Source organism: Geospiza fortis, unplaced genomic scaffold (genome assembly GCF_000277835.1).
Source record: "Geospiza fortis unplaced genomic scaffold, GeoFor_1.0 scaffold249, whole genome shotgun sequence".
NCBI classification, from domain to species: domain Eukaryota; kingdom Metazoa; phylum Chordata; class Aves; order Passeriformes; family Thraupidae; genus Geospiza; species Geospiza fortis.
Window position 1 is genome coordinate 241,021 of NW_005054607.1, and position 12,394 is coordinate 253,414.

The 12,394-nt window shown below is 36.7% G+C and overlaps 1 protein-coding gene across 4 annotated transcripts in view; it reads right to left on the reverse strand.

Moving 5' to 3' along the window:
* Positions 1 to 12,394, reverse strand: part of PAM (peptidylglycine alpha-amidating monooxygenase) — a 71,282-nt gene that overhangs the window by 43,192 nt on the left and 15,696 nt on the right. For all 4 annotated transcript variants that reach the window (XM_031064592.1, XM_031064593.1, XM_005430199.2 and 1 more), the window contains exons 5-6: positions 7,203 to 7,290; positions 628 to 713 (exon numbers count right to left, since the gene is read on the reverse strand). In XM_031064592.1, coding sequence (XP_030920452.1) covers positions 628 to 713; positions 7,203 to 7,290 — 174 coding nt within the window. The remainder of the gene's footprint in view (positions 1 to 627; positions 714 to 7,202; positions 7,291 to 12,394) is intronic.

Here is a 12,394-nt window from a genome sequence, read left to right on the forward strand (position 1 = left end):
GCTATACAGATGGTAGGTATTTCTAAGACTCTCAGTGGTTATTACAAGGAAGTACTTCACCCTGTTTTCCAGACATACCACTCCAAGTAGCTTAAAATTCTGTAGGGCTGTCTATTATACAAGAAAATGGGTATACAAGCATGCTGCTCAACTGCATCAAAGCATTAAAAATGAAAAACACATTAAATTGTCAACATATACTTTAAACAGGAAAAATCCAATGTTTCAATTGAATTTGTTTGTGCTTTCCCAAACAAACAAAAATATTTTAATGTAGTTTGTGTGCTACTGAAAGATACATAAATGGTAACCTTCTAGTAAGATATAGTAGGAAATGCAAGACTAATGCTATATAAAAATAATCAGCACATTATGATACTTATCTCTGGTTTTTTTACCCCTATAGAAATCCATAATGGTATAGCAAACAGAATGACAAAAACCCACAAGTACATTAGCTAGCACAACATATCTCATAGTTAATTATGTTGATATTTACACAGTTTCTATCAATCAGACACAATAAAAATATCACAGGATGTTCTCAGATATGCCAGGATCTTACTTCCATGTCCTCCTTTTTCCCCTGCCCCTGCACACAAGAACTGCATATTAAAGGTTCAATACCTTTGGGCAGCCTGGTGGGTGGAGCATTTCTTGCCCAAGCATACAAAATGTTAGATTTATCTTTGCATGTTCCTTCATCACAGTCCCTAAAAATAAGAAGAAAGAAAAGGGAATATAATTTTTAAAGTTTTGAAATCAGAAAACAGCAGGTGAGTTACATGCAAAATCACTAATTTTAAGATCTATGAGGATTTTTTTAATGTATGCTGATTAAACACAGTTATTTTAATGCAGATTGCTTTCACAGATATTGGTGGATGTTCCACTTTCTTTTATTTCCCTCCCTGTGCATTAAGGCAGTGTTAGACAGTTCTGATGGCCCCTGTCAGCCTATTAATCAGTGATGGAAAAAGTGAGGGAACATTTTATGGCAATGAACTGTTTGAAAATCTCTAGCATTATTAACTCAAGTGATGCAAAATGACAATGGCTGCCACATTTACACAGAGGAATAGGACTCATGCACAAAGCAGAAAAAAAACCCCACAAAACATAAAATTGATTATTTAAAATTAATTTTAAAATCATTGTCAAAAAAAGTGACAGAAACCTGTATATGAACCCAAAGACTGAAGGCACTCATGCCCTGTACTTAATGTGAGCTCATTGCTTTAAGTTAATTCTCTTTCCATTGTACGATATGTTTTTCAAAATAGACAAATCATGCACATACACATATACACACACAGACAAAAGAAACAATCACCAAAAAAATCCCAAACAAACAATCACCAAAAAACGCAAAACAAAAACCCAAGGGAAAACAAAAAGAAAAAAAAGAAGGGTTTGCCAAGTTAACAGGCCACAAAGAGGTCACAAGTATTTAGGATAACAGAGAGCTTGAGTTGTCCCTAGCCTCTGCAGCTAGCATCATGAAGGTGACACTGAGGGTGAAGAATGAAAGACTCTCAAAGCCGGGTAAATTCCAGATACCTTAAATCTGCAAGAACTGGTAAACCTGAGGCAGAGACACCACCAAGTCTCAATTGCCAGACACAGTCATACAGACAGCACAATGTACCTGGACCACATCCAAGAAGGCACCAACTGCTCTATGTGGGTGTGGGCTGCACGATGATAATGACACGGATAATCAAACAAGGGACTGTAAGGAACTTTCCGAACACCCACCTAGAATACACTTCTCCCTCTTTATCCCGAATTAGGGAAAAGGTTTATTTACAGGGTATATTTGTACCTTCTTCAAATGGCAAAGCATCCATGGTGCTGAGCATAGATGTAGAAGGTGTGCAGCACACACAGGTATGACTTTTAGAAAGATTCACCCTGAAACTATTCAGATTACGTCAACAGACTCAAGCCAGATGGAACGAAGGTTGGCATCTATGCCAGTGTTTCATTCCAAACCAAAATGGTACAGGCTCTGGTCTGTTTATCACTGCCTGTAAAATGATGCTTGGGAAAACCTTTGCATATGTAAGACATGGTTTCAGTTGCCTGAAACTGTGGGAAAAAAAGAGTGCCACACAGTGTGAGGAAGAGTATAAACACAAAAAAGACCAGGACATCTAGCAGATGCAGCTCATTTATGTTTCTGCTGAGAACAGCTAAGCCATATATGCAAATGATGATGATGCTTTCCAGGTATCCCTCAGAGATAACCAGCCCTTCTGGCATGTGTTTTAAACCACATCAGCAGGATATCATGCATTTCTTTCATCCCAGTGAGCTATATTGCAGCCTAGCTACTGTATTTAATTCTGACTGAAAGCTCTGCCGTAATCATGAGAGTCTCAAGAGAAAAGGGAACACACCACTTCTTTCTTAGTAGTTATACTCACAACATGTATTTCTAGACCTTTATAACTAACAGTTTGGTCACCTTCCCCTTCAAACATGCCCATGTCCCAAAGGACAATCAAAACTTACTTCAAGATAAGTGAAATGTTTTGATGTGTGAAATAAGTTTCAGCTTATTCATAACATTTCATAAGTGAAATGTTTCAGCTGCAACAAAATTATGCAGCTTCCCACTGCTATAATTTGTTACTATACAAAAACCCCAAAATACTTCATGGATCTAACCTAGTATTGAGCTGCACAACTTGGGAATGTGTTGAAGAGATTGTTTAGGAGGAATGCCAGAAGGAACTACAAGCACAGTCACAGCCCTACCACCACACTTTGGGCAAAACTGTCTTTAATTTATACCACAGTATTTCTAAGAACACATTAATTAGGAAAAAGCCCTGTGCATGATGCTTCAAACTTTCTTCCAAGAGGCTACTAGAATGGAGGGAGAAGATTGCAGGGGATGAAGATAAACTACAGGTACTGGTCTTTCATTTCATCTAAAAAATGGTTAACCATCTCATTTTGCCATCAATGACAATCTTGAAACATTAAGTTTTCAGAAAAAACAAACCTAGAGGAGACTGCAAAGAAGAGGTAATAAGATAAACAGACTGAAAAAAAAGGGAGCTAGTAAAAAGTATAAATTTAACTAACAAAAAAAATCACTGAAATTCATAGTAGCTTTGCATAAAATGAGACTCAAAACTGAATGAGTGACACAGAATACTTTAAAAATGGACTATAGCTGCATATTATACACTACTGTTCTAAAAACTGATTTTGACTTAAGATTTGGAAATGAGCGGGGTAGGAGAGAGCTTACTGACTGCTTCTTGGATCTTTGTTTTTTTGCAAACTCTCCTGGGCTTCCCAAAGGCATTCTCCCCAGTCTTGGGTAAGCTCAAGAGCTGCTTTCATTAATGGCATGGGGGTTTTGACTGATTACCTAGACTGAAAGTAAAATATTTCACTATGTCAGCAAGACCAGTATTTGGCTATCCCTTTAGCACATTTGCATTGGTTATGGTAACAAATAACTTCTTTCATTTCTTTCTTTATTACACTGCACTCCTGAATACTAATCAATACTTTAAAAAACGGGTAATTGAGGTGATTGAGTAAGACAAATAATCATCTTTAGCTTTTGAATGTTGCAGAACATTCTGGGACAGTGTCATTGGTAAGAAACTACACCTAAAAACACAATTCTTTCGACTGCTGTAGAAAGAACTCTCTTTCATGCAGTGAAATAAAAGTCCTTCACTGAACTAGTCATGACGTCTTTTGCAACCTCTACCGAACACCTGTACTGAACTACTGATGTCAAAGACATTTAAACCCATTCTTTCCTGCCAACAGAAACAACTGTCTGATAAAGGAATCACCAGGTGGCCACCTGCACTTATACATTTGTTTACGTAAGTAATTAAAGTTGCCCTGCCTGATCTCAAAATAATGGCTTTATCTATGAATCAGTTCATTCACAAGAGATTATTTCAGTGTTAGGTTTGATGCAGCACAAGACTTGTCTTGCCAGGAGACTCACAAGTTCTGAATAATTCAACATTTTCTTTTAAAGCATTCAAGTGTATTTCTGATTATCTACAGAGAATCTGAACTTTTATCAATCAGTTCAGGCATGTTACATCAATTTCAACACAGTTTGCCAGCTCAGGCAAAACTTATCATTGTGGCTGAACTGTTCTTAGACCAGTTATGGTCCAGGAATAGAAGCAGCTATGCCAATTTTTTTAATGCACTGAGCAACACCTGAGGCAGTGAGCCCTGGGAAACGATTTCTTTTTTCCTGTGGAAAGGCCTGTGTATTTCAAGAAGGGAGAACAACCTTTAGCATTTGTTCAGATAAAGATTCTACCACACTGCAGTGAATGTTGAAACCAGCACAGGTTCCATTACAACTTGAAAGCCTTTTGAAAGGCCAGGGACATTTGCAAGAATAGTGTCAAATCACCAGAAAAGGCAGCAGGCCAGATGGGCATCACAAATTTTGGCTTAGTACTGCTATGGCCAAAGGGCAGCTAATCCCAACGGAGTTATCTGGATGCTCCTCATTCCTCTCCACTCAAAACTGGCCTGAATGAAACTTCATATCTCAGGAAAACTAATTTGGTCTTCCATTCTGAACGTTTCTAACAGCCTATTTTTCCATAATACAACTAATCCACATCATTATGGTAAAGAAAAATTTGTCTTGAAAAACCATATGCAATTAATATTGCCAGAACTTTGAAAAAGAAACTAGAAGAAAAAAAATCTATGTGGCATGCCTAATTGAATCAAAGCTGGCTCTGTAAAAATGTTGAGCATGCAAAAAGTAAGAGGATCCCTGCTAAACAAGTCTTACAGTGGTCTGCTCAAACAACTGTTCCTTCCCTACTAGATGGAAGAGCAGGAGAAGTCATCATTTGCTTCTAGCCTTCTGGTAACTAAAGGAACAGCAAATAACCACATAAAATAAACAACAATAAAGGCCAGTAACACACAGTCACCAGAATTACTTTAACAAAATTAGGTTAGAAATTTCTAGCATTCTTTAGTCTATTTTATGTAGAAAACACACGATCATCTTTCTAGCCGTGCAAATAACTGCGGGTAGAGCAAGATAAAAAGCTGCAAAACCAGGGACATGAAATGATGAGAGAGTGAATGGAGGGCTTTCATTTTGAAAATGCAAAGCCAACACAAACCCTCAGAAAATACACAGTAAAAAATAGGAAGATATAATCAAAACCTTCATATGAAGAATTGAAAGCAGCAGATTTAAACACAACACTAACATATTTGGCCTGGCTAAGATGGAGTTAATTTTCCCCACAGCAACCCTCATGGTGCTGCGATTTGAATGAGTAGCTAGAAAGATGCTGATAACACATCAGTGCTTGGGAAAGATCTTAGGAGAGGTCATAGCCAGGCTGGCTGACCCAAACTGACCAAAGAAATGTTCCATATCATATCATACCCATTCAACAATCAAAGGTAATAGAAAGGAAGACAAGGAGGGTAGGGACACACACACACAAACACACATTTGTTATTTATGACATTTGTCTTTCAGAGCAACCATTACTTGTGCTTGAAAGTGGTTTGGTGATGAAAAAAAAGAGAATAAAATATTTTGTTTTCCTCCACTTCTGCACAACATTTGCTTTTGCTTTATTAAACTGCCTTTGCTTTGACTCATGAGTTTTTTTCCATCCTGAGGAGTGGAGGGATAGGACAGCTTGGTAGGAATCTGATGTCCAGCAAAGCCCAATCCATCCTAACTCAATAAGTACCTTGTCATTTGACAGGTAAGCCAATCAAGAACAAAAACATCAGCTGCCACACTGCAAAGCTGTCATTGGTGAGTCTTCTGCTGGGAGAGTGAAAGTACAACTAGGGAGTTCAAACTACCTGAACGCTAGACTCATAACAGGGATTTCAGTCTGATTCAGTTTTGAAAAACTTTGGGGTTTGGATTTGGATCCATCTCTTCTACACCCTCAGAACATCAGTTAGTTGTGAATTAGGCATTGTCTCATAACTTCATCTCAATACAAGCACCTGATCAATCTGTAACAACATAATTCTATCATGTACAAATTATTCCAAGGCTCTATTAGAAGTACTTCCAGAAATATGAAAACAGCACCAGTTCCAAGTACAATCTATACAGTTTTAAATAGGATACCTACCTGCTTTTAAAAGGTCAGAATGGAAAAGTTTTATGTTGGCATATTGCTCATATTAAAGTATTCAAGTATATTCTATTATTTGAGATACAATTAAAAAGAGCACAGAAAAGCTGTGGGGAAAAGAAATTGCAAGAATTTTCTGCAGGGAAAAGAAATTAATAGAAATTCTATGCTTTCAATTTTATTTTGGTCTAAACTTCTTAAGCATCTGGTCTTCTTGCACAACTGTGCAAGATTACATTTTCAATACTACAACTATTGGTTGCTAAGTAAACGGAGATAAGACTTTTGAGGAAAATGTGTTGTGTATGTTTAAAATACTAATCAAATTATCTCCCCAAAAACAGGTATTCAGAATGTTTTGGGGTATTTTTCCTGAGATTATATTATACTATAGTGTTAGTTCTAAAATCCAGGTCTAGTTACCTTTTTGGTAAATATTTAAAAGATAAATTATGATTACACAACTTTATCAGAACATCTATATGAAAATTGTTTTACAGTTCAGAATAATCAGCAAAAATCCTCATCTGCTCTTTCATGCAAACTTACAGAAACTTCACAAAATTACTGGATAGATGAATAATTTCCACCCACCTTCATGCTCTCTTCACATTGCCTCCACATACCTATTTTACTGGCATTGGGTGTTTCCCTCTGCTCTCATTGCTTAGGCATTTTGAAGAGCAAGTCAACTACCAAATCACTTGATAATCAGCTTCAGTTTATCCTTCGCTCAGTTTCATTCTCATCAACCTGCTAAATGACTTCATACAGAGAAAAGCAGCCAACTATAATTTGAAGATTAGATTTCTTGGTATTCAATGACACTCTCTTTACTATAGCTTCTGCCTCCTCCTTGAAGACAGTCAATTAGTCATGAAGAATACAGAGGGGTTATTTAAAAAAAACAAACACTTTAAGTGTGGAAAGACTAAATGGTTATTAATTTCTTCTTAATTTCAAATTTTCCTACTTTCAAAGAGATTCTGACACTGGAAGAGGTTTAAGCAATTAACACTGAAAAAGAATTGGTTAATAACAAAAGCAAGATGCAGCTCCTACCAGTAATTTTCAGTAGAGGAAGGTTCATTACATCCAAAGAGTAACATGTGATGCACTGTGTCCATGCTGGCATGAGGCTTAAAGTCAACTGAAAAAAAATATAGCAAAACAAGTAAGCTATCTAATCTCACCATAAGTTACATAACCAAGATAATCTTGTGCCATTTTCCCCTGTAATACTACAAATAAGGCAGGTACACCCCCACCCATTTATTTGCCTTCCGCATTCCACTTAACACACGTTCCCTAAATTTTCACTCACCAGCCTTCCTTCTAAGCTAAAACACTGTATGTACCTCATTTATTTATTAAGAAAAAGAAACAAAGTTCCTAATGAAAACCACTGTATTTCCCACAGAAGTTAAATATGATATTAAGTTAATATATCACTGTATCTCAAACCACAAAATTTTACTGTCACCAGTCTAATTGCAATCTACCTTTGAAATCTGCACTTGTGACCTAATAATACTCTTCTAATTCTTTTGTACTTCATAAAAAATAAAAACAAGCAGTAAGTTACAGTTAAGAGCAACTAAATCTTATGCATTAGTAATATCTTCTTCCAGTATTCTACCTGACTTCCATTTTCCCTGCATCTTTCTTGGGACAACAGTTCCAAGAAGGGATTGAGTCTCACTAATACGTCAAATCCTTTGGAATGTAAACCAAGATTTGTTTAAAGTCAGCATGATCTCACTGCCCAATATTTCAATATTTCAAATATTTCTCATTATTAGAAACTTAGATGTGAAAGTTCACCTCTTGTTCACCTCTAAAATGTCTGTTCCTTAAACTATGCCACAGATAAAACACTGGTTTGGTTTCTCAAGTACCTGCGAACCCGTTTAGCAAAGTAAAAATTTTATCAACATCATGGGAGCAATATTGACCATGAATGTATAATGATGGCATTTCTAAAAGCATTCTACATTCTTTTATTACTACAGAAAAAATATGCTGTTATGGGCAATGCAATGGTTTTTAACCTTGGAGTAGAGCAGAAATTCTGAAGACAAGTTACTCCAGCCCCTATATGCACACAGACAGTGAGAAGTCTCTAATTAACTGTCTTTTAGCTATTAACAGGAAACATGCTGAAGCTGCAAACCAGTGAAACAAAATTCTGCTCCTGAGGTTTACAGCACTACCTGCACTCAGAAATCAGTATTTTAACACAGAGCTGTGGCCGAGTTCCTGAAATGAATGATGATGTGGGTTATCGTCCCAATTTCACAGGGGAAAAATATCAAATAGCTTCTAACCCAATTTCTGGGGCTGAGCTCTGTCCTGGAAAGTAAGGAAAACCAGCCCACAGTTAAAGCATGTAAGTCAAGTTTTAGCCTGAAGACAGGCAGTCAGACTGTAAGGAAATGAGCATGCCACAGCTGAGGGCTTGGTTTGGGAAATAAGAGATGTACCCATATGCCCTGAGAGGGTACTTTGAGTGATATACATGAATTAAGAACTACTAAAGTTGCCAGCATGAAGAAAGTCCAGAGACAACCCAGCATCTTTTTTTTTTCTACAAGTAAATTCTACTTGTTTCATAGATAAAAATCTAATCTGTGTTATGGAGACAATTTTTGTTTTGATGTTTTTATCAGTAACAATTAGTAGTGAAATTATGGTTTATGCTTGCATGACAGAGGCAATGTGTCATTCTGTGGAATTCCCACCTTTTCAGATGTTTTGGGTGTTTTAAGCTGCTGTTATCAATCGAGAGATTAAATTTCTGAAGGGGTTTATGAGCAGTTCAGACATGTGAAATTTCATTAACTTTATTGTCAAAGTTAATACCTGTAATAAATGTGCTGTAAGAACCACTTATAAAGGCAGCCTTCAATAAAGGTAAAATTGAAGGCTATGCCTGCTAGCTGCTAAAGCCACCACCTGTCCTGCTGCTTAATACTGTCTCAGTTTCTTTTTATTTTTCTACCACTCCCCTATTGCAAGTATTTATTCTAAAGAGTATTTCAGGAAGTCTTTTATTCACTCCACATAGTGCCTATTACAATGATGTCCTACAGCACGGACAGAACCTTCAAGCACTTTTAGAAAACTTAATACAAATACCTGACTAAATGCTATTCCTACCAACAGAAAATGATGCACCAGAGCTAACAAAGCAAAATCAGATCTCTGGCTTACACTATTTTAGCTGATACACCTCATCATTGCTTAAGGAAGCATTGAAAAACCTCACAGTCAGTCTATGAGCTTAAGACAGCTTTGTATAGGTGGTTACAGTATCGTTCCTGTACAGCTATTTTCTTAGCAGCACACCCAGGAATGTAACTTCCCAAAGAGAAGGTAAAAGGAAACAAACCAAAAAATCCAACTAAAAAATCCTGCGTTGCAAAAGCCATACAGACTAATGTGTTAACCTGTCACAGAATGAGAAAGTGGCCAGGATTTGAAGGGACCTTAAAGATCATCTCGTTTCAACCACCCTGCCATGAGATGCAGACCTTCCACTATGCCAGGTTTCTAGGATCTCCATCCAACGTGGCCTCCATCCCCATCCCCCCAGTGATGGGGCAACCAAAGCTTCTCTGGGCAACCTGTGCCTGGGTCTACCACCCTCACAGCAAACAATTTTCTTCTAACAGCTAATTGGAACATACTGTCTTTCCTTTCCTCTTCGTCTTGTCACTCCATGTTCTTTTAAAAAGTCTCTCCCCTTCTTTCTTGTGGGCTGAAGGCCACAATTAGGTCACGCAGAAGTCTTCTCCTGAACAACCTCAATTGTCTCAGCCTTTGCCCATGGCAGAGGTGCTCCATCTTTCTGATCACTTTTGTGTCCCTGCTCTGGACTTGCTGCAATGTTCCAGCATCCCTGTGCTGGGAACTGTCACTACCAAAGGCTTAAGAAATATCGAACAGCAGTCCTATTTTCCTAGTTGACAGCCTCCATGTTTTACAGTTAAGAACAGAATATTACTCAATAGTAATTTTTTTAATGCATGTAGAAGTGATATATATGATTACTAAAATAACAGCAGCAGCTTTCGTATACATACTAAACTGAAGTCTGACCTAATTTCTTGATCAAGGACTACTTAGAACTACAAACTCAAAGAGAAACAGGAATGAACAGAACATGACATCAGTTTAATCTTAACAGTGTGTACTTAAGCTATGTATTTAAAAAACTAACTTCTAATAAGTTAATATTTACAAACAACAATTCCATTAAATAAAGTTGATAGGTTTGGTTTTTTTTTAATATTAATGTGTTCTCTATCACAGAATTAACTTTGAAGAAATTTATCAAGAATTCAGTGTCTGGAGTTTGGTAAATTAGGGAGACATCAGAGGCCTCCAATACAGTGACGACATCATTGCTTGGCAATAGAAAAGTTTATATACCCCATAACAGAGTAACAAACCTAGAGCTTCTCAGAGTTCTTTATGGATGAAAAGTAACAAACCATCTAATTACTTCAATGTGTGTTGCTGAATATAGAAGGCTAAATTTCTACAGCCCAATCTGACAGGAACCTATCATGAGTCAGTAAGAAAAAGACACTTATTTACTGGTCACTCATGTAAATCAATATAAGCAGGTGAAGGTGACAGTCAAGTTTTTTGGCTGAGAGGTCAGACTAAATTTTTGTGTCTGTAGAGCATTTAGCTCTCTCTACAGTTTAGTTATGAAAAACTGATTTTTACCAATGTCCGCACCATTTAAGATTAACCTGAGTTTCTGGTTTAGCTATTTATTAATAAACATTATTCAAACAGGATGCAGAAGAAGAAAACAACAATGATATGTTTTAAAAATAAAGCTGGAGTAATACTATCTTGGAAAATCACATATTAATCTCACTCACTAATAACAACATATTTATGTCACAGCCATTTCACTTCCCAGGAGCAAAGGGTATGTTCCTAACATAAACCTAAATGTACACCAACCCACCTCACAAAAAAATATTCTCCTTAATCAAATTTGTCAGTATTTATGGCCATTTATGGCCAGAGAAACAACTGGTTCAAACAGAAATCTCAGCCTTGACAATCCGATCCTCCACTAAAGAACCTAACGCAGAAAACATCATCAGCAAAATTATACAGATGCATGCCTGAAAAAAGATCCATAGGGCAAAACCTGCTCTAATTCTCCTTCCAGCTGGCAACACTTCATTAAGTGTGATCGATTCCTTCCTCTGATAATGTCTGAGAACTGACTCTGAACAAGTTTGTGAATTCTGGTACAGCATCCCTCCAGTTTTGAAGTCCAAAGTTATACTCACTGTCCCTGTGCAAGCATGAATGTTTACTGCTTTCATTTAGGGAAATAGCAAAGTTGAAGTCTGAATTCAAAGTCCTTATATACAAATTTAATAGAAATACTGAAAAAAAAAGTTACGAAAAATTTTCGACTTAATAACAAATGTAGTACTGCCCACATACAACACTAAAAAAGAAGCTCTCTATGCCAAGGGTCTTATATTTCACCAATATGCAACAAAAATATCTTGCCACAGGTTCCATTATAGAACCTTCTCTTCCAAAATGTCTTGGAGGAAGGAAGAAACAAGAGTAAAAATAGGAAAGCAAAGGTAAAAAAAAAAAAACTATTTAGCAAGTCCTGATGAAACTGTAAAGACAATTGGTGTTAAAAATGTCTCTTTAAACCATAAAATGAAACAAAGCACAAGGCATTTACTTAGCAAATAAACTTAATTGAAGGCAGAATATGTAGCTTTACCATCAAAATGTCTTAGGAATCCAGTTTATTGTTTCAGTTGTGTGCATTCACACATCCTCATGCTGAAGCTCTACAGAACACAGTCTTCTCAACACCATTAAACAGCAACCCAGTTACAGTTCATATGCTAGTTTTCCGTTGTTTTTGTATGTTTTAAGGAAAGTTAATTACACCATTTATTGGCAATGCAATGAAGGCAGATCCAGCTTAAACCATATAAATATAGATTCTGTCCTTTAAAAAAGATTAAACATTGTCTGTGCGCCAATGTTCTGCGCTTATTTAAGCAATACGAAATACATGTATGCAAGTTAATAGTTTTCTACATAGATATTTTATAAGGTAGATCATTCTACATTCTTTCTACTCTCTACAGCTTGATATGATTGAGTCTACTCTTTCTAATGATCATTTAACTTCCATGGATTATGAAGACGACAGTCTGAGCCTTTTCCTTGAGGAACACCTTCCAGTG